This window comes from Geotrypetes seraphini, chromosome 5 (assembly GCF_902459505.1).
Source record: "Geotrypetes seraphini chromosome 5, aGeoSer1.1, whole genome shotgun sequence".
In the NCBI taxonomy this organism is placed as follows: Eukaryota; Metazoa; Chordata; class Amphibia; order Gymnophiona; family Dermophiidae; genus Geotrypetes; species Geotrypetes seraphini.
Window position 1 is genome coordinate 148,883,553 of NC_047088.1, and position 23,001 is coordinate 148,906,553.

Genomic DNA, 23,001 nt, shown 5'->3' on the forward strand with positions numbered 1-23,001 from the left:
ACAATTGGACAAGTTTTACGCCCTCTTCTTTGCAGCAAAGTCCACAAATCCTGTACATTTTACATGTAGGTTTAGCACAATTTCTCTTTCAAAGTTGCCCTGGGTATGAAATCTAGATGTTTGTGTGAGTAAATTTGCTGTGAAAAGTACCATAATGCACACAACTCTTGTTTAAAATATAAGCTGCACGTTATTTTTCACTCCCACTCAAAATGTAGCCCTGGGAACACTCAACAAAAATCTAATAGTAGGTAGAAGAACAATGACATATTCTTAGCCATATTTAGGGAGCACTTTTCAGCTAGCTAGTTAACAGGGATAAATTGCCATTTAACCACATAAATGCCTTTGAAAATTGTTTTCCTTTCTAATACTTAGACCACGTAACCCCCTATTACCAGAAACTTAATTGGTTGCCCCTGGAGGCAAGAGTCTTGTTCAAATTTACCTGTCTTTGTTTTAAATCTATACTTGGCTCGGCCCCCACATACCTGGTTGCACATTTCAACTTGGACTGCCCCAGCAGACCTACACGAAGAGTCCATATGTTCACCCATCCATCAATAAAGGTCTGCCGATACAAAAGATACCTAGACAGAACACTTGCTTTCCAAGCAGGCCAAATGAACAACTGGCTGAGCATCTTAATAACGCACGCTTCCTCCTATCTAAGTTTTAGAAAACTAGTAAAAACAAACTTGTTCAACCGATTTGTATCCTAATTGCTTCCTTTGCCCTATCGCTTTACTCCATCTGATTTTTACCACGTTCTCTCATTTCCTCTCTGCTCTTGGCCTACTGGAATTGATGTCTGTCCAGTGCCCCACTCTCGCTGATTGTTTGCAGCAGGCACCTGCTCTCTTTTTCCTGTATCCGCTTCATGTACTTTAATACCTTCTTGTATCTATCTTCGCTGATTGTCCAGCTCCTCTTATTGTGAACTGCCTCGAACTACTATGGCTTTGGCGGTATATAAGAATAAAATTATTATTATTATTTAAGGTAGGGATTTTTTATTTTTTTCAGTCAGGAGTACTCATACCCCTAGGACTACTTGAAAGGGTCATAGAAACATAAAAAAAATTTATTTTAATTATTTATTTATTTTTATTTCTATCCCGTCCTCCCAGTAGCTCAGAACAGGTGACAACTAAACATACACTATAAGTTAAGGGTATCACTGGTCAACAAAACATGGTGTACATAAGAGGGATTATGTCTGCTAGTGTCCGTTCAGTTGAAGAGGAGGGTCTTCACTGCTCTTCGGAATGCCATCAGTGAGTCCTGTGCTCTTATCTGTACAGGTAGCTGGTTCCATAGCTGAGGGATAAAGTGACTGTAAGAGCATCTACAAGCCGTTTCCATCTTGAGAGATCTTCCCAGGGGGATGCATAGTCGCCTCTAGGATTACTGAGAACACCTGCAGTTTGCAAAGGTGGTGAAGTACTGGAGGAGGGGGGATGAGTTAGATTACAAGAAAGTGTAGTCAGTAAGATGAGTGAGTCTAGTGAAGAACAGTGAACATGGTATGAGGGGGAGGTGAGGTGAAACTCAGTAGGTAAAACTGTGGGGATGAATGAGGCTGTGAAAGAACATGTAGAGAGATAAGACAAAAATGGGATACTGAAAGAGGAAGATACAGGTCTATGGTTTACTGAGATGTAAAAGATAGAAGATAAGAGGGTTTAGATGTACAAGTATTTCAGACCTGATGAAAGAGCCAAGCAAAAAATTCAAATAAATTAAATATAAGATAGAAGGAAATAAGATATGGAAATAGATTGAGAGAGAAAATGAAAGGTTCTGAGACACAGGTCTCTTACCAGTTGTCAAGTTGATGTATACAGAAGCTGGTTTAGGAACTAACAAGAAGGGGAGCTATTTTAGTTGTAGTCCTCCAGTAGCATGCAGAAGAGTGGTATTGGGGCCACTTGGCAATAGTGATCATATCATGATCAAATTTGAATTGATAACTACGGTGGAGACACTGGAGAAATCTACTTTATCAGTATTTAACTTTCAAATGGAAATTATAATAAAATGAGGAAAAGGGTAAAAAAAAGTTAAAAGGAATAATTTCTAGAGTTAAGCATTTAAATCAGGCAAGGATGATCTTTAAAAATACCATCTTGGAAGCCCCAACCACACATATTCCATGCACTACAAGGTCGAAAGAAGACCTGACATAGCTGGCATAATTAAAAGCTAGCATGAAACAGGCTGTTCTAGGCAAAAGAACAATTTATTTCAAAAATGGAAAATTGATCCAATTGAAGAAATAGGAAGTAGTATAAGCGTCAAGTTAGATGCAAAGAATTGATAAGGAAGATATGAAAAGAATTTTGCATAAAGGCAAAAATCTCATAACTTTTTTTAGGTACAGTAAAAGCAGAAAGCCTGTAAGGGAGTCATTTGGGTTGTTAGATCCTCATGGAGGAAAAAAGGCACTCAGGGAGAACATGAATGACTACATTAATTCTTTGTCTTTGCGGAGGAAGATGTAAAAGCTTATAAATGGTGTTTAAAGGTAATTTGAAGGAGCTGAAACTAATCTCAATGATCTTGAAATATATAATAGGACAAGTCATTAAGGTAAAGAGCAAAAAATCACCTAGACTGGATGGTATACGGCCCAGAGAACTGAAAAACTTCAAGAATTCAAAATGAAATTGCAGGTCTACTATAAATAATCTGTGATCTATCATTAAAATCTTCTACCATACCTGACAATTGGAGAGTAACTTTGGCTTTTTAAAAGTGTAGCAGGATTGATCAAGGAAATTGCAGCCCTGTAAAACAAACAAGCAAAAAAAAAAACCCAAACCTAACAAACATGTTTTGTTGATATTCACAATACTTTCATATCTAGACAAAAAATCATACTGGTCTTACAGCATAGGAGAACCAGATTCATATGTGATCTTGTGGTCTTTCCTTGGTAGGCAAAAAAAATGTCATGCTCTAGAACAGGGGTGTCCAACCTGCGGCCTGAGGGCTACATGCGGCCCAGTGAAGTATTTTGTGCGGCCCTGGTCGAAGGCGATGCAGTGTTTTCCTCTGCTACCCCCTGGTGTTTACCGTCTTGCCATCTCCCTCCTCTGTCTTGCTGCAGCATTTGCGCGTTTATGCGGCCCCAGAAACATTTTTTTTCGGCCAACGCAGCCCAGGAAAGCCAAAAGGTTGGACACCCCTGCTCTAGAATTAAAATGTTTAAGTTGGTAACATTGGTGTGTTTCCCTTTTGGCATTCCAAAGAATAACATTGAATGCCTCATGGGATACTGCTGCTGTTATAGTTGTCTAAATGAACATGGATCAATGAAGAAAGGACTATACCTCCAGCTTAATATATGATTAGGATAGAAAATCCATAGGGATCTTGATACCATTAGCTTAAAACATCTGAATCCTGTTGGGATTTTAGCAAATCTTTAACACAGTGTCTCTAGAAATAAACATTGTAAGACAGTGCAAATTTAGAACTAAATATAGTAAGGGGCCTCTTAGATCTATGCAGCTCATGCATAAACATCTGTGGTTCATTATGCAGAGGGAGCTGTAATAGTTTTGACTATCTGCTTTGCATACCAAAACTCCAGTTTGTTTTTTTCCAAACACATCAGTCAACTGCATAGACTTTCCTGCAGTAAAAGAAGTGTTACTGTGTTAGAATATAAATTATCTGAGAATGCTTTCCAAAAAAAAAAAAGTCACAAAAGAAGTTCATTGCCAAACCTGTTTGTAAGCTTTATTTAAACCAGATTTTCCTAAAGCTTTTAATTTTCCTACACTACAAGTCAATAAATAAAATTGGTATTTTATATTTTAGGGCTTTCTAAGCTTCATCATTAATGAGTTCTAAATAGGAAAAAAAAAATAGATGTGAAGTGTTAGCACTTCACCATGAAGCAACGGGAAACCTTTCACATTCCTTGAAGGTAACTAGCCATTTAACTCTTCCTTCCAATTTCCCAAGTTATCTTGAGTGTTCCACATTAATAGTTTTCCTTTTTTAAAAAAAAATATTTTATTGAGATGTTCATTGTGTGTGTACTGTGTATATTTGTATATATATATACTGTATACAGTATATACTCGTGTGTGTATATATAGATATAGATTTATATGAAATAAGAAAGGGTAAAGCAGTAATACAACATCCTAGAATAGTCTTGGCAAGAATTAACAAAAAATCATTCATTTGCTATCCCATACCAGGGTAAAACAAACACTAAAATTATCAAGTCTTCCTGATTTTAACTTGTGTACAAACAAAACAGTTGTTCTCCCCCACTGACAGGTGAGGGTTTCTTTATTTTGCATGTGAAGAAATCATTAAAGTTATTTTGTGGTAGTAAAGATGGGTGGAGGGATTGGGGGGGTGAAGGAAGGAAAAGAGATAGGGGGCCCCTCTTTAATTTCTGCCCTGGGTCCCAGCATGTAACAATAGCCATATTGTAATGGCTTTACTTACTATTTAAATGGTTAATACTGTATATGTCTAATTAGTGCCCAGGACCTCACCCAATTCCATACGGTCACCCAGTTAGATACTGTGTTGGGCTGAGAATTTGTGGGAGCCAGTAAGGAAGCCGCTCAGTGCCGAGAAGCAGCGCCAAAACACGCTGCTGCTCGTTTAGGTCAGATGGTGAAATTGGATCGCGCAGCCGGTGAACAGCGGGGCAGGAGTTTGGAAAGCTTGCTCCTACCCGCTGCACCTCCACCAGATCGGAAGAGGTGTGATAGGGCAGGGAAGAGGAAAGGGGCAGAGCCTGGCAGCGGCAGCCTTAAAAAATTCTGGGAGGGGGCATTGACCCAAATATAAACCGGGACCCCCATTTTGAGGCCAATTTTTTTAGCCCCAAAATCCCGATATATATTTGAGTATATAGGGTATTTTGTTATATGGGAGAGCAACTACTAAAGCACTGATTTGGAAACTCTTGACATGAGAGGAACACAATCTATTAACTGTGTGGCTTGATTTATTGTATCACCATATGGTTTATTTATATTTAGCTTGTAAAATGATGAACACATTGTTGGTTCCGTATAATATATAATTCAGAGCAATAATATTTCTACATTATGTAATGAGCTGCTTCCTTGCAAATATTGATTGTGATATCTAAGTAGGGTCCTTGAACTGGCATTTACTAATTCATCAGTAGTACAGCTGAGCCTGCAGATTTGTGCTGTTGTCAGACAAGTGCCCGGTAGTATAAATAAAAGGAGCCCTGTATTTAGGAGGTTATATACACTCTTGCATGTCAGTTAATAAACTGCAATATGCAATTTGTTTATACGTTTATACCAGACATGGGCAAAATATGGCCCGCAGGCCATATCCGGCCCGTTTAGGTTTTTAATCCAGCCCGCCAAATTTGTCTAGTGTCACTAGCTGAAATGCCTCATTTTTTGGGATCACATTATTTCAGAAGAAGGAGAGCCTGCGTTGGCGGTCCCATCCTGGTTTTGACATTGGTTCTCTCCGTGTTGACCATTTGTGCACGCCCCCTCTGCTGGTGCTCATGTCTCCGCGTGCTTTCCCTGTCCCGCCCCCTCCTCCTTCCTTCGCTCAGCACTCTCACCTTCTCTCGCCCTCATGCCACAGTAGCGGTTTAAGGATGCGAAGATGGCGAGCTGCAGATGCTGCTGGAGGAGGAGATCCTGGGCGGGCGGTGGGCCTTGCTTGACAGCTTCATGAACCTAGAAAGGGTAGCCGACTACTGCGAGAACAACTACATCCAGGTGGGAAGAGGTTGTGGCCTTTTGGCCTATTGCAAGTCCCCTTGGGATAGATATACGAGTGCTGCTTGGAGGGGAGCCTTGGCCCCCGAGAAGAGGATGGCAAGAGAGCAGTTTTAAAGTAATAAAATGCAAACTGAAAAAATCTGTGAATCTGTGCTTCAGTCAGAGGACAAGATGGGCTTTTTCCCTTTCTCTTCCATGCTGCTGAATCAAATGAGGTGAGGAGTCTATATCGGTGAGTGATTGGATACGTATGAGCATTATGTATATGTGACAGGGAAGTTTTGTAAACTGCATGAAGTAATTAATGAAGTAAGTCAGTTGATGTTGGGAAATTATGCCAATGTGTTTTAAATAAGATAGAATAGGAATATAAGTGAAAGTTTGGGAAGGTTTAACATTAAAAGAATTTTAGAAACTACAGAGATAGAGGTATAGTGAGGCATGGGGAGCAAGAGGGAAAGGCTCGCAGAAATGGCAATATCTGTTGGGGTGTTTCCTTCACACCTAAGGTTAGGCCTTTATGACATCACTAAGCCTGAACTATATTTCCAGCATGAACCATTGTCTGCAAGAAGAGAAAGAAGAAATCATCTTTGCTGTTTATGCCTGCCTGATGCCTGATGCATTATAGGTATGTACCAGAATTGTATTCTAGTCAAGGACATTCGACTATGCCTACATGCTCAGCCTATGTGAATCTTGGGGGAGGCATTGCTCCTGTGCTGTGCTTATCTTCGAAAGGCGCCTCTATTGCTCAGCCTGTGCGAGACTCTATACAGAAAGACCGTTCATCCAAGTTCTGTTTCTGGATTTGTCCTGAGAGGTCATCTGACGAAACCTAAGGAGAAGGTGGCCTATGATTAAGATATTTGGTGCTGAGGTGTAAGGGAACTTGCATCTTAACACTGGATTTTTCTGCACATCTTCCATAATAATTAAGACCTGAAAAGTACCTCTTGTGACTAAGCTCTCTGAGGAGAGTGAAAATAAAGGACTGCTTTTGAAACAGATCTGGTTTTTCATCACATAAGAAAACTGTTGCTGACAACCTAATTTACAGCTGTTCCAGTGACCAGACTTTTATTCCTAATCAAGAGAATTTATATCCTCCGCGCTGAGAAGAAGACGACTTCCATCTCCCTGAGTTTGCTAAGGCCTAATCTGATGGTGAGAACAAAGGAAATTATCTATATTTTCAGCTGGGGTTAGATAAAAGAATTCTATTGTTGTATGGGATAAGGAAGTGAAGTTCCTGGGGTAATAAGCTATTTTTAGATTGCTGCTAATCAAGAATTATTATTCTAAGGAATTATCTAGTGTGTGTAAGAATTAGTTACTCATTTATCTAGCAAAAGTTGTATGATAATTATGTACTGAGTTTCATTATGTATTCGGATATTTTGTGAACAATAATTAGTTATTATTTACTGCTGGCTTATGAATTATATTTTTCTATTTCTATAATAAAATATTTCATATAGCCTTGGTCTGTTTCATATAAGTAGGCAAAGATTGCTGAATCCAGAAAGGTGTTTATGGTGTATCCTAGATATGTGCATATGATTTCTTTACGCTACGCTAATTAGTATACCCATAAATCTACCTACATATCATAGCAACTCCTCATGCACCTTGGGTTGCCCCCCCCCCCTCCTCTGGGTCGCCTGGCCCCTCTGTCAAATTTAGGAACCCATTATGGCCCACAAGTTAAAAAGTTTGCCCACCACTGGTTTATACCCTAGTTTTTTTAGTGATTTGAAACTTAACTCCAGTGTGATTTCAGAGCAGTCTCTTCTGTCTAAGACGTTGTCAGTAGGTGTTTTCATTCCAAAGTTAAGTATCAATAATATTGATGCTGCTGAAATGGTAGCTCAGTAGTCAACAGCCTTAAAATCTGTTAGGACTGCATTTCTGAAGCAGTGACCTGCTATGCAGCAGTGCTCAGTGGCTAACACTTATCATATAATGATGAGAGATCAAATAAATAAACTGACCAAGGGAGTCTTATAAAGTAAAAGTGATTAGGCATGTCAGAAATTTTTGTTGTTGATCATCTGAAAGTATTAGTTCAAGTTAGTGTGTTGTCTGCCTTAGACTATTGCAACCTTCTGTGTGTCGGTTATACTGAATTTTCTTTTTTATGATTATAAATTTTGCAAAATTCTGCAGCTAGACTACTTTTTCAAGGTAAATGCTCAGAGAGAGTCAGCTTTGAGGAACACCTAACTTTTAAAATACTCCTTGTTGGAACTAAAGACATTCGATATTCACCAGCTGATCCTAGGAGTCTACTATTGCGTGCTTTACTATTGATTGCACTTAAAGTTATATTTACCAAATAGGATTTTTTTTTTATAGCCTTTGCCCTAGTTATATCTATGCCTGTCTTTTGTTTCTAATTTTTTGAGACACTCTCGAGCAAATACTATTACTCCATTCCCCCTTCATTAGTCATGTTGCTTAATAATAATAATTTATTCTTATTTACCACCAAACCATCAGTTCAAGGCGGTTTACAATAAGAAGAGATTGGACAAACAGTGAATTACATTCATGAGCATCAAATGTTTCTCAGAAAATATAAATTACAATTAAGTCATATATTTCTCAAACAAATAAGTTTTAAGAATTTTTCAAAATAAATAATAAGATTGAGCTTGGGGAATAAGAGCATTCCAACATGAATTCATTACACTAGCCTGAAATGCAAAAGCTTTTCCCAAGAATCTCTTGCTGCGACATGCTTTTACTGATGGGAACATAAACCAGCAAGTTCTTCATGTATTCTTGTTTGAATTATAAAATTCAAAGTGGGAAGAGAGGTAGGTTGGAGTCAGTCCAAATAAAACTTTAAAACGAATACAACCAAATTTAAACAAAACTCTAGCCTCGAATAGCAACCAATAGAGCTTTAGATAATAGGGGCTTACGTAATCATATTTTTTAAGGCCAAAAATTAAACGGACTGCTGTGTTCTGTACTATTCTAGACCTATTAAGTTTAGGCCCTCCCACCCACCCCTAGGTTCACATTGCATTTATAGTACTATTAATCACCCTCGGCAACCCTCCAGCTGATGCTAACAAGTGAAAATTATCACTAATTGAGGCTCCTATTACCAAACCTTTTATCAGGCGACCTTCTTGACTATCACCGATTCACCCTTTCCTTTACTGAAAAACTAATTGGCCTACTGGTAGAGCCACTACCTCTACACCTAGAGGTTGTGGGATCAAATCCTAGCACTACTCCTTGTGACCCTGGGCAAGTCAATTAATCCTCCACTGCCCATCACTTTGAATATGTAACTACAAGAATGCAATACATAATTCCCATTCCCTCTTCCCTTTCCCTTATTACTGCTAATTCAAAGTAACCTCTCCACCACATCTATCCTCCTTACCAAGCAGTCCTTACAATCCAGCACCAGACCCCTCCCCCAGGATAGTCCTTGACCCACATAGATCAACCTTGCCCCAGGTATCATTTCTCTCTGTCTATGGCTCCATAACACTTTCTTCTCTTGTTACTGACCTTACCCAATCTCTCTCTCCATCTCAAACCACTACTTTCCTCAAGTCCACATTGCCCACTTTTTGAATTCACCACTTAACCATCCCTTCTTTCACCCACCTTCTTCACATCTCTAAGGCTTTGTTTCTCGCCCTCATTCAACCTTCCCCATCCTGTCTGATTGCATCTTGCCTGCATCGCCATTGCCGCACCTCTCCTACTGTGTTCCACACTCTTCTACTCCTTCTTTGCTCACTTCTGGAGACATCAACCTCAGTTCTGGCCCTCCTACTCAACTCTCACCATACTCATGCAGATCACACCGCAACCTTTCCAACCTTATTTTTGTTCCTCTCCCTTTCTTCTCTCTTTTTCTCTCGTGCCTGTGGAATGCTCACTCTATCTCCAACAAGATTGCTTATGTCCACGATCTCTCATTCTTTCCATCTGCTTGCACTAACTGAAACCTACCTCTCTCCTGAAGACTGTTTCAGTCGCTGCCCTATGTCATGGAGGTTACCACTTCTCCCATACACCTTGCCCAGTAGGTTGCAGAGGAGGGATTGGGCTTCTACTCTCACCCTCCTGTAGATTTCAACCTCTTCATCTACCTCAGTCTCGCTGCTTCTCCTCCTTCAAAGTCCACCCCATCCATCTATTCACTCTCTTTCCTCTCCAAATAGCAGTCATTTATCGACCTCCTGACAAATCCCTATCTTCCTTTCTCACTGACCTTGACTCCTGGATCTCTGTCTTTCTCGAATCTGGGTCTCCTTCCTTTATCCTTGGTGATTTCAACATCACCAAGGATAAAGCTTTGATTCCTCCACCTCAAAGTTTCTTGCTCTAATATCCTCATTGAATCTTCAACTGTGCTCCACTACCCCCATGCACAAGGATGGCCATTGTCTCGATCTTGCCCTTTTCTTATAACTCCTCAATTTCCAACTTCTCCACCTCAGTTCATCCACTTTCTGACCATCATCTGATAACCTTCACAACTCAACGTCCTCCCCCCCCTCCCCCAGACACAACCGATCCTTACCAATACATTCAGGAATCTTCAGGCTATTGACCCATGCATTCTCTTTGCCACAGTCTCCCCTCGCCTTTCAAACACTATGCTATGTAAATCTGTCAGTGAAGCAATCTCTTATAATACTGTTCTCTCCACTGTTATTGACTTCTTTGTTCCTCCCAAGTCACGTCCTGTAAGATGTGCCAAACACTAGCTCTGGCCGTCCTCTAAGATCTAGTACTTAAGTTTCTGTGCCTGATCTGCAAAACATCACTGGCTAAAGTCCTGCACCCACACTGATTTTGTTCAAGTTCCTGTTGACCTCCTTCCAATCTGCCCTTTCACTTGCAAAACAAGACTACTATGCCTGCTTGATTGATTCTCTTGGATCCAGTCCTTGCCACCTCTCTACCATGTTCAGCTCTCAAAGTTCCCTCACATCTGACTTTTCCTTCACTTTCTCCCCAGGCTATGGTTGAGTACTTCCACAACAAGGTTCACAAGATTAACCATGAGTTCTTGACCAAATCGCCTCCGCCTCTCCCTCCTCCCGTCCGCCCCACCAATTCTCTGCTGACCCCTGCTGCCTTTTCTTCCTTCTCTGAAATCACAGAGGAGGAAACTGCACATCTCTCTTCCTCCAAACTTACCACCTGTTCCTCTTGTCCCATTCCCACCCATCTACTGATCACTATCACTCTTACTGTCATCCCCACTATCTGCCATACTCTTTACCTATTGCTGTCTACTGCAACTCTACCTGATGCCTTCAAACATGCCGTAATTACTGCTCCTCAAAAAACCATCACTGGACTCTACTGACCCCTCCAATTATCCCCCATCTCTCTTCTCTCCTTTATCCAAGTTACTTGAACATGTTGTTCCCCACCATTGTCTTGACTTTCTTTTGTCTTGAGCTATCCTCAAACCGCTTCAATTGGACTTTTGCACACTTCATTCTGCGGAAACTGCTCTTGCTAAAGTCTCTTATGAACTGCTCTTGGCCAAATCCAAAAGCCTCTACTCCATCCTCATTCTCCTTGATCTATCTGCACTGTAGATCACCGCCAACTCATTAATACACTGTTCTCTTTTGAATTTCAGGGCTCTGTTATTTCATGAGTATCTTCTTGTCTCTCCCATCACACTTTTAGCATATGCTCTAGAGCACAGTTCTTCAACCGCCGGTCCGCGGACCGGTATCGGTCCGCAGAAAATTCCTGCCGGTCCGCGCATGACCGGCGAGATCAACCTCTCCAATTTCCTGCCGGTCCGCACAGGACCGGCAAGATCGACGACCTGTAGTTTGCGCAGGGCCGGAGAGATAATGGGGAGCCTCCGACAGTGTGCTCTCTCCCCTCCCAGGGGCTCTCCTTACTTACAAGCACAGCGATTCAGGAAGGAAGCCTTGGGGCTTTTGCTGAGTTGCGGCCGCCTCTGATGATGCAACTTCCGCTTTCCTCAGAGGCGGTGCGACCCAACAAAGGACCCGAGGCTGCCTTCCTGAATCACTGCGCTGGCAAGTAAGGAGAGTTGCTGGGAGGGGAGAAAGCCACTGTTAGAGGCTGGGAAGCTGCTGGGCATGGTGAAAAAAAAGGGACAGCTGCTACTGGACCTGGAGAGGGATAAGGAGAGATGCTGCTGGGAAAGGAGTCTGGGAAGCTGCTGGGCAAGGGGAAAAAGGGACAGCTGCTACTGGACCTGGAGAGGGATAAGGAGAGATGCTGCTGGGAGGGGAGGAGGGAAAGGGAAGGGAAGAGAGTTACTGCTGGACAGGGGGAGGAGGAAAGGGAGAAGAAAAAAGGAAGGAAACAGCTGGCAGGGAGATTAGAGGAGGGGAAGGGGAGAGACAGGAATGAGATGGGAAGGGGAGGTCAGCAGAGAAATTGAGAGGGACAAAGATGTTAGATCTGGTGTAGGAGAGATAAAAATGAAGAGAGCAGTGAATCTGGAATGAATCATGTAAAAAGGAGAGAGGGGCATAGGCTGGATGGAAAGGGGAGAGGGGCATAGAAAGAAGACAAATACCATATGGAAGGGGGAGAGGTCAGACAGTAGATGGAAGGGGCAGATGCTGGATTGAAGAGACAGAGAAGACAGACGCTGGAAGGAAGAGAGTGAAAAGAAGATGAAAGCAGAAAACAGAGACAACAAAAGATAGAAACAAATAATTTTATTTCTATTTTGTGATTAGAATATATCAGATTTGAAATATATATCCTGCTAGAGCTGGTGTTAGACATAACTGTGAACTGCAAAGTCCAGGCAGTGGCTTAGGGCTCTCTCTGACCAGGGGGGCAGTTGCCCTAGTTGCACTCCCCTAACCCTATTCCTGCTATGTTTGACTGCGGTATTCTGTTAGCATGATATTTCTGTGTAGCATTCTGTAATAATTTGGCTTATTCGGTTTTCTTGATAGTAGAGGGGATATATGTGAAGGGGAGGGGAGACAAGGGTTTTGTTGATCCTTGCTCTGTATTATTTGTATTTATAAAATGACAATTGTACAGAATATTGTTTCTTTTTATACTTTAATAAAATACATTCAGTATAAAATCATAACTGAGGCTTGTGCGGATGGGATTAGATGGTTTGCGAGGACGGAGCTCGCAGAGACGGGGCGGAAACAGGGTTTTTAAATTTCAGTCCTAGTAGTTTGCCGGTCCACAAAATAATTTTTTTTTTCCGCCGGTCCATAGGTGCAAAAAGGTTGAAGAATACTGCTCTAGAGGATCCTCCTCTGCTGCCTTTCCACTATTAGTTGGCGCACCTCAGGGTTCAGGGGACCTCTTCTTTTCTCCATTTACACTACTTCTTTGGTGCTCTAATCTCCTCCCATGGTTTCTGGTACCATCTACATGCTGATAGTTCACAAATTTACCTCTCTATGCCCAACATTTCTACAGGAATCCAAGCTCGAGTCTCAGCCTACCTGGTTGACATTGCTACCTGGATGTCTCGCGGCCATCTGAAATTAAACATGGCCAAATCTGAGCTCCTTATCTTTCTTCCTAAACCTGCCTCTCCCCTTCCTCTATTCTCTGTTTCAGTGGATAATGCTTTCATCCTCCCTGTCTCGGTACACAACCTCAGAATCATCTTTGACTCATTCCTTTCCGTCTGTTAATATATCCAATAGACCACTAATACTTGTTGCTTTTTTCTATACAATGTTGCTAAAATCCAGACTTTCCTTTCTGAGCACGCTACCATGAACCTCATTCACACTCTCGTCACCTCTCACCTGGATTATTGCAATTTGCTACTCATAGGTCTTCCGTTGTGCCAGCAGTCTCCCCTTCAATCTGTTCAGAATTTTGCTGCATGCCTCGTTTTCCACCAGTGTCGTTATGCTCACGTTACCTCTCTCTTCAAGTCGCTTCATTGGTTCCCTGTCCACTTCCACATACAGTTCAAACTCCTCACTAGCATATTTTCTTTGCTGCTTCTCAATATCTCTCCTCTCCCTATACTCCACTCCAGGAACTCTGTTCATCTGGCAAGTCTCTCATTTGTTCCCTTCTCCTTTACTGCCATCTCCCGAGACTGTCCTTTCTGCCTTGCTATGCCATATGCCTGAAACAACCTGCCAGACTCAGTACATCAGGCTCTGTCTCTGGCAGTATTCAAATCCAGGCTGAAAGGCCTTTTTTTTTTTAAAGCTGCGTTTTTCCTAACCCTACCAACTTGTAAAGCACCATATTTATTTGTCCTGGGATAAAGCACAATTACTTACCGTAACAGGTGTTATCCAGGGTCACCAGGCAGATATTCTCGCAACCCACCCATCTCCCCGTGGTTGGCTTCTTTGCTAGCTATCTGAACTGAGGCCACACTGAGGAGACGAATGCCTTAGGTCGGGCGGAAGGGGCACACACGCATGCGTGGGCTAATCGCAAGCTTGAAGGTCTTCAAGCAAGTCTGCTTACGAAAACGTCCGCTAGGGGGTTCTGTCGGTGACGTCACCCACATGTTGAGAATATCTGCCTGCTGTCCCTGGATAACACCTGTACGATAAGTAACTGTGCTTTTTGTTGAACTTGTGTATTTCCATTAGTGGTGTGTTTGTTTTTTTTCCTAGTATGTTCTTTTGTAATCCACTCTGAAACTTTTGGTAAGACATGGACAATAAGGGGCTTTTAGGCACCTGGGCCAACCTGAGTCTTAGGCTTCCTTCCACCGTGCATTCTGGGATGCACTGAGAGTGGCCAGATACCAAAGGCCGCTCCCATAGGAGGGCCTTAGGCACCTGTGCCAATCAGGGCTTTAGGCCTCTCCCCGGTGCATCCTGGGATGCACCGGGAAGGGGAAGGACAGCCATTGTGAAGAGGCGGGCCTGGCAGCCAGAGGGAGTAGGCATCCCTCCAGCTGGCCTAATACAGAAGGTTCTGGGGGGGATGGTGCCTGGGTTGAGGGAGTCCGGGCCTGGGGTGTGCTGCGGTGGGGAGTTCGGGTTTGGGGGAGTACTGTCATGGGTTCATGGGGACCTGCTGAGCATCCCTCCTGCCTATCGTTGGGAGGAGGAGTTCAGGGTTTCTGGCAGGAGGGAGTGGCCATCCCTCCTGCCGGGTAATTTCAAGGGGGTTCAGGGTGACAGTGGGAGGGATTGGGCATCCTTCTTGCTGTGGACAGTGTCGGGTGGGGGCTCGGAGGGGGGGTGGGAGGGATTGGGCATCCCTCCTGCCGACCAAGTTTGCAAGGGGGGGTTCAGGAGTTCCCTGCCACAGTCGCTCAGATGATCGTGGCAGGGAGGTTCCCTTGCCACAATCAGCTGATGGAAAGGGATCAGGCGTGATTCTCTTAACAGCGCCTGTGACATGAGCACTGATTATAGAATCGGGACAGTTAGGCAGGGTTGGGCATCCGACCCTTAGGGCAGACACAATTCTGTATAGGATGCCAGTGTGCGATTCCTAGCTGCTTCTTAGGTGGCTGCAGAAACCAGCGTCCTATACAGAATTTCGCCTAAGTGTATATATTGTATTGTATATGCAAGCCCCAGTTCAGAGCTTAGCAGATGGCATCTTTTGTATTTTCTATACATGATGAGTTTAATTAGGGAAAACAATGATGCATCACCTGTCATCTCATTCTTAATTATTGTAAGAAATTGTGGACCTGATTTTCATTAGATGATGCATGCATTATTCCTTTATTAGAAGCACAGTACAATTTTATTTGGAAAGAGATGTAGGTTATTAGCGGGCTATAAGTGAGAAATGAAATAAATAAAAATTTGGGTCCTATGCTACCAGCGGACTAGGTCCTTTAGGTCTTTATGTGGATTATTTTTTCATGTGGTTAGTTTTATTGTATATTTGGAAGTTTGTTTCTTTCATTAAAGCCCATTACAAGATCATCGTCACTCCACAGTGTTTTCTTGGTTTTTCATGGACATGACTGAGGTCAGGTTAGCCTTAGTTGACAAGATCAGTGCATTACTGAGTGTCAGACCTGAATCCAAGTGATTAACCAAAACATGCGATTCTGTTCTTGAAGTGGTAAGATGGGTTACAGCCAATATACCAAGAATAGACAAAAGGATATTCACTGAGATTCTCCATCCAAAACTTTAATACATTTTGTTGCTAATTTTTTTCCCAGATTGTGAAGTAGAGGAGATAAGCATTTAAGCCTTTTTATTTGTTAACTTTTGAAATTTTAGTAGATTTACTTGCATTGCATAGAGCACCGATTTAATTTGTAAGTGAGGAGGTTTTTTTTTAATGCCTATGAGGTTTTTTTTTTACCCTGCTATACCAGTCACCTGTCATATGTACATGTTTTGTTTAATTATTATGAGTAGTATTTTTCTGCTTCCTTTTGTATTGGTTTCTATTAGGTCATTAGAACAGTAACATCCATGTGTGAAAAATAAGAGAATGTAAATTTGGTTACCCGTTGCCACTTGGTTTTGTATCTAGCCTTCAGTAGTAGTCCTCTTCGTTCACCTAATTGTAATTGGACAATAACAACATTGTTACTTCAGTTATTTCTCTTTTGGAAACTTACAGGTAATCCAGACACCAAAGGTATGCCACTAACCCAGGGGTGGGCAACTCCGGTCCTCGAGGGCCAGAATCCAGTCTGGTTTTCAGGATTTCCCCAATGAATATGCATGAGATCTATTTGCATGCACTGCTTTCAATGCATATTCATTGGGGAAATCCTGAAAACCCGACTGGATTCTGGCCCTCGAGGACAGAAGTTGCTCACCCCTGCACTAACCCATCTACCCAAGAGGTGAATACATATGTGAGTCTGAGTCTTGTTTGAATGGGAGCTATCACACAAATTATATCTTAAATAGGCCTCCTTTATGCAAACGTATACTCATTTTTGTGCTGTTCTGAGACTATTATCTGTACAATCTGTCAATGTCTGGATGAGATGCCAGAGTAATCTGCGGTCTTCAGCCCTGAAATAAGAGAGTCCTGTGACTTGAAACTGAACATTATACCACTGCTGTAGCATTGTCAGAGAAGACTCGGACTGCTTGACCCTACAGAGTTTTTGCAATTTCATCAGGGCAAGACGAATGGCATGCAACTCCAACTTGTTGACTGACCACTTTCTGAGAAAGTGACCAACACCCCTGATTCAGTTGACAGTTGCAATGAGCATCCCAGCCAAGGGGACTGGCATCTGTCATTACAACCACCCAGGAAGCTATTCGAAGAGGCATACCCTTGGATAGGGACTAAGAGCGGAGCCACCAATCCTTGCTGGCTCGAGCTTCTAGGTTCCGAGATAGAGACTAAAGTGTCCGTCTATAGGTACTAGAGTGAGAGCAACACATGCTGGAGAGGACGCATGTGGGCCCTCATCCAAGGAACCACATCTATTGTGTCCTCCACTGTGTTAGAAGTGCATTCAAATAAAGTGGAGAGGAGGTAATTCAAATTAGTGGCTTCATCACCATTTTAGTGAGTCTGCTCTAGAACTAGAAGTAGTAGATAAGAGAGGTGCAGTAATTCCTGCTGTACCTTCCTAAGTGTGAATTATGTTTCCTGCATTGTCTTCAAGCAGTACTTGTAAAATTAGTTATGTTCTTGTCATCACATGTCATTCTCCTCCCTGATCTTACTGTCTAGATCAGACATGGGCAATTCCGGTCCTCGAGGGCCGGAATCCAATCGGGTTTTCAGGATTTCCCCAATGAATATGCATTGAAAGCAGTGTAGGCAAATAGATCTCATGTACATTCATTGGGCAAATCCTGAAAACCCGATTGGATTCCGGCCCTCGAGGACCGGAGTTACCCATATCTGGTCTAGATATTTAATAATATCAAATGATATCTCACACATAATGTGACGTTAATTCCAACAGTGTAATTTTTATTTTTTTTTTGGTGCCTTTGGATAAGATCATTAAATTATTGTTAAAATAATTTTTTTTGAACTCTGGGTGTTCTGTATGCCCTGAACTTACTTATCCTATTTGCTATGAAAGAACTTCATAATGTTAGCAAGTTCACTTTATAAGGAGAGAGTAATTGTTTCACTAGTTTTGGGCAAAAGCTACAGTTGCTCAGAAGCACATGGTTCAGAATAAAGAACAGTAAAACCTTGGATTGCAAGTAACTTGGTTTGCAAGTGTTTTGCAAGACAAGCAAAACATTTTATTAAATTTTAACTTGATATACAAGCAATTGCAATACAAGTGCATACAGTATACTCACATCACAATAGAGCCAATGGCTCTTCTCTCTCTGGCACTGAAAGAGTGTAGTGACTTTTGAAAATGAAATATGATTTATAAATTTCATTGACTTATAAAAATACTCATATTGTTTTATGATCTTTAACTTTATCACATATTTTGCAAAAATCAGAAGCTAGGTTATTAGATATTTTATTAGGAATAGTGAACAAATATTAGCAAACTAGCAAAATAACTCCGTTTTGTCTGAATGGGTTTGCTGGAATGCTGTTTGCTTAGTAAGGAAATATGAAGAGATAGCTGTTGTTAAAATGCACAATTTATCAAATTTTAACAAGGTTTGGAGACTTTTAGATGACTATTGTCAGACTTCAGTTTAATTTACAGGTGCCTTTGTAGTAAATATTATGGGATGTTAATGTGGCTGTCTATATAAATGCAATTAAAAAAAAAAAATTTAAAGAGTGTACTGACTGTTCTTTTTTTTTTTGTATACTCATTTTTATTGAGCAAATGGTCAACAGCACATCAAGCATCACAGAAAACATTGCCATGTACGTAAGAATAAATACAAATAATACAGATGATACAAATAATACTAGTAGAGCAAGCTGAGTAAATCAAAGCATGAAATACATATCATAGCAATCCAGGCTCGAGAGAACCAGCACAATGCGAACGAGAAATCAGAGAGTTAGATAGCAATAGTGTCACATTGTGCGGACATGAGAAGAGGCGAGGGCACCATAAACCGAAATGCTCAAGGGTTATATGATAGAAAAGGGTTCAAGGTACCCCAAGCTGCGGGGAGAAGAACCCACATCGACACCCCCCAGGCAACCCGACACACTCTCTACCACACCAACCCTCAGGCATAGAAACATACACACAAACGTCCCCAACATCCCCTCTCTCACACACACACACATTCACCATACACTCGGGCAGTCAAAGAGAAATAGAGACAATGCAAGAAACGAGGAAAGAGAATAGGAGAATAATAGGGTGGAATAGAGGTATGAAATCAAGCGTAGAAAGGAAGAATAAAAAGATGGAAGGCAATGGTGGGACAGTAGTCAATCACTGACTGTTCTAAACAAGCAAAGTCTTGCAATATGAGTACATACAGTATACGCGCGTCACATCATCGCAACTGAGCTGATCGTTCTCTCTCTGACACTGCAGGAGTGTAGTGACTTCTAAATGAGCAAAGTTTTCCAATACAAGTACGTATAGTATTTTGTATTAAAGTTTTTGGGTTGTGGAACAAATCATCTGAGTTTCCATTATTTCCTATGGGGAAATTTGCTTTGATATACGAGTGCTTTGGATTACAAGCATGCTTCTGGAACGAATTATACTCGCAAACCAAGGTTTTACTGTATCTTCAAAAGAAGTTGCCAAAAATGCTGAAGTTAGAATATCTTAGTAGAGAGGTTGAAATAAAATGCCCAGGTGCATAAAGAACAACAATAAATAATTTTGTATTACCCCCATCAACTGCTACGTGAATTGTGAATATAAATAAAAAGCATATTTTAAATTGCATATATGCAAATGTCAGACTTAAAAAAAAATATGAGTGAGTTAAAATATATCATACTAAATTGAAGACATTGACACAATTGACATCTTGAAGGCATAATGGATGGAAGATAATCTATGGGATCCTGTGATACGAGGTTTGGTCAGATTGGTAGAGAGGAAGCATTTTATGTTTGGAATAGCATGTTGTCACATGTGGTAAAGTCCTGTAGGAAGCAAAATGCAATGTGGGATATTTAGGGATAAAAATTCTGTGCATGACGTGTGAAAGAATATAATGGTAAGAATGAAGAGTGAAATACTAACATATATTAGGAAGGCTAACAAATTTGGTTTCACAATAACAATGGGAAAGAAAAGACTGTCAGGAGAACAGAAGTAATAGACCTTTGCATAAGTTGTCTGGTGAGACCTTATTTGGAGTGTTCTGTACTATTCTGGAGACTATACCTTCCAAATAAAATGTAAATAGAATGGAGTCTGTCCAAAATGTAGCTCCTAAAATAATCGGTGATATTCATCATGAAGGTACAGACTTTAAATCTTAGCATATATACTTTGGAAGACATGTAGGAGAGATATAAGAGAGACAGCTTGACGGCTGAAATATCAGTTCTACATGACCAGACGCAGCGAGACCCAGAAGAATACAACAAGCATCATAGCCAGTACTTTAAAATTCTGTGCTCATTGTGCAGTGGTGGCCAAAAACACAAACACAATGCTAGAAAAGGAATGGAGGATAAAATGGAGAATATAATGCTTATGTATTGCTACATGGTGTGCAATTCTGGGCCCTCCCCCAAAATAGCAGAATTAGGAAAGATTCAGAGAAGGGATGGGGTGGCTTCCCTGTGAAGAAAAGCTAAAGAGGCTTGAACTCTGCAGTTTGGAATAGAAATAGCCTAGGGGACATATAATAGATGTCTATACAGTCATGAGAAGAGTAGAAACGGTAAATCCCAATTGGTTCTTTACTTTTTCAAAAAGTGCAAAGACTAAAGGACACTATGAAATTTAGTACATTTAATTTTAATTTTTTTTTGTAAATCTGTATTCATTTTAAAGCCAAAAATAAGTGCAATATATTATACAGTCATTTACATTTTAACAGCACTTAAATTCAATCAAAATTATATTCTACTAGTATTTTAGCCCTTTACATTAACGGGTGCTAGAATATGTCTGTCTGTCTGTCTTTATTTCTGTCTCTCTCTCCCTCCCGCTGTCTTTTTTTCTGTCTGTCTCTCTCCCTGGCCCCCTTTGTCTGTCTGTCTTTCTATGTCTCTCCCTGCCCCTGTGTCTTTCTTCTTTTCTTTCTGTCTCCCTTCTGCCCGCTGTCTGTCTTTCTTTCTTCCCCTCCATTTCCCTGTGCAGTAGCATTTCCCCCACCCTACTTCCCTGTGCAGCAGCAGCATTTTGACCCCCCCCCCACTTCCCTGTGCAACAACCACAGCAGCAGCATTCCCTCCCCCTCCATTTCCCTCCCCCACACCACTTCCCTGTGCAGCAGCAGTGTTTCCCCTACCCCCCTTTTCCCTTCCCGTGGTCTGGCCGGCTCCCTTAGTCCCTTGCCGCCCCCCTTCCCTTCAGGCGGTCCCGAAAAACCTGCCGACTCCAGCAGCATTTGCAGCATTCTACACACGCTGCTTTGGGGCCTTCTACTGCCCTGATTTACTCTGGCACGTCTCTGATGACATCATCAGAGATGCTGCAGAGCAAATCAGGACAGTGGAATGCCCCGAAGCAGCATGTGTAGAGTGCTGCAGACGCTGCTGGAGTCGGCAGGTGTGGAGTCGGGACCGCGGGAAGGGAAGGTGGGGCGGCAAGGGACTACGTGAGCCAGTCAGACGTCGGGAAGGGATGGGAGGGTCAGACAACGAAGAACTTACTTTTTTTAAGTTTAAAGTTGTTGCCACGGCTCCTCTCGATCTCTGCCAGCATCGGAAGCCTTCTCCGACGCTGATGCGGCTCATGAGAGGAGCCGACACCGCGATCTTGTAGAGAACAGGGAGTCCAGCGCTGGTGGCCAGTCCTGCCGGCGAGTGTAGTTAGGTGCTGTAAGGCTGGGGACTCGCACATGCGCACTCCTGCAGCCACAGATCTACTGATCAGAGATCACAGAAGCACGCAAGTAAGAGTGCGCATGCGCGGCTAGGGTTTTATTATATAGGATGACAAATACATATATCATCCCCCCCTTCTACTTATCCAAAAATTTGCACTCAAAATTAAAAAAAACAAATCTACCCACCTACCCTGGACATGTATTATCAAAGGGGAAAATCAACAATCACTCCTTATAGAGTTTTGTTAATGACTCCCAAATATCCATAAACTTCCTATAATGTCCCTATAATTTTTAATATTATTTATTGAAGAATCACATTGTTACACTACATGGAAATTTTAAAACATGTCAGCTCCAGATGCTAACAGTAACATTCTATGTTTAATTCTGTTTTTTTAATATGTTCCCATCTCATTGTAATTGCTCCCTTCCAGACCCTCTCCGCCCCTTGTGTTCCAGTTTCTCACACCCCATCAAACTTACATGATTGGTATAATCAGAGCGGAATAGTTCATTTAAAACATATTGGAGAAAATATTTTTGCACACAACCTGATTAGTGTAGCTGGTTTTTAAAAAGGTTTAACTAAAAACCTCCTGTAATACACTGTCATTGTACATCATGCAGTCCTTTATATTGCCGAATATAAATAAGCATCTGGACAGAATCTACATAGGTACAGAAATCTCTAGCTAAGTAAACTGTTTGGAAATGTATATGGTTGTGTTAAAAAGAAAACCTAAATCAAAACAAAGGTCCAAAAAGAGCAAGAGAGGAAAAAGTTTGAATGAGCTAAACTTGGGGAAAGTCACTACTTAAACCTGGGGATAAGCAGCATGGAATCTACTTTTCAGAATCCTGTCAGGTACTTGTAATATGTTTTGGCCAATGTAGGAAACAGGTTTCGGGGCTTGATAGACTTTTGGCCTAACCCAGTATGACAATTTTTACATTGTAAATTATATTTGAAACACAATAAAATTGTGACTAAATTCACTGTCCACGGAATGAAAATCATATACTCTGAATCTAGCATGTTTAATAGAAGGCCCTCTGAGTCAGGACTTCTGCTCCCTGTGTTGCCCAAATCAGGGGATTCAACTCAACACTGATGTTACTGAAACTCAGTGAAGATGTATTGTCTTAATGTTATATTTTGTACCTTTGGTTTTCCATTTTGGACAACTGCTTTAAATGCCTATTTCTTGTTCTCAACAGAGAGGATATTTGAAGATCATGAAAATTTAGTTGAAAATCTTTTAAACTGGACTCGAGACAGCCAGAACAAGCTTATATTTGTGGAACGTATAGAAAAATATGCACTTTTCAAAAATCCTCAGGTAATCTTACAAGCCATTTCTTTATTTATGTACTGTTTTTTTCCCCGCTGTTCATTTTCATGTTTCCAGAGAACTTGTGATAAGAGAGAGAAGATG

At 41.4% G+C, this 23,001-nt stretch overlaps 1 protein-coding gene across 6 annotated transcripts in view; it reads left to right on the top strand.

The window, feature by feature from the left end:
- The window catches only part of RAPH1 (Ras association (RalGDS/AF-6) and pleckstrin homology domains 1), a 494,561-nt gene that overhangs the window by 346,291 nt on the left and 125,269 nt on the right, over nt 1-23,001 (top strand). For all 6 annotated transcript variants that reach the window (XM_033946873.1, XM_033946869.1, XM_033946870.1 and 3 more), the window contains one exon: nt 22,784-22,905. In XM_033946873.1, coding sequence (XP_033802764.1) covers nt 22,784-22,905 — 122 coding nt within the window. The remainder of the gene's footprint in view (nt 1-22,783; nt 22,906-23,001) is intronic.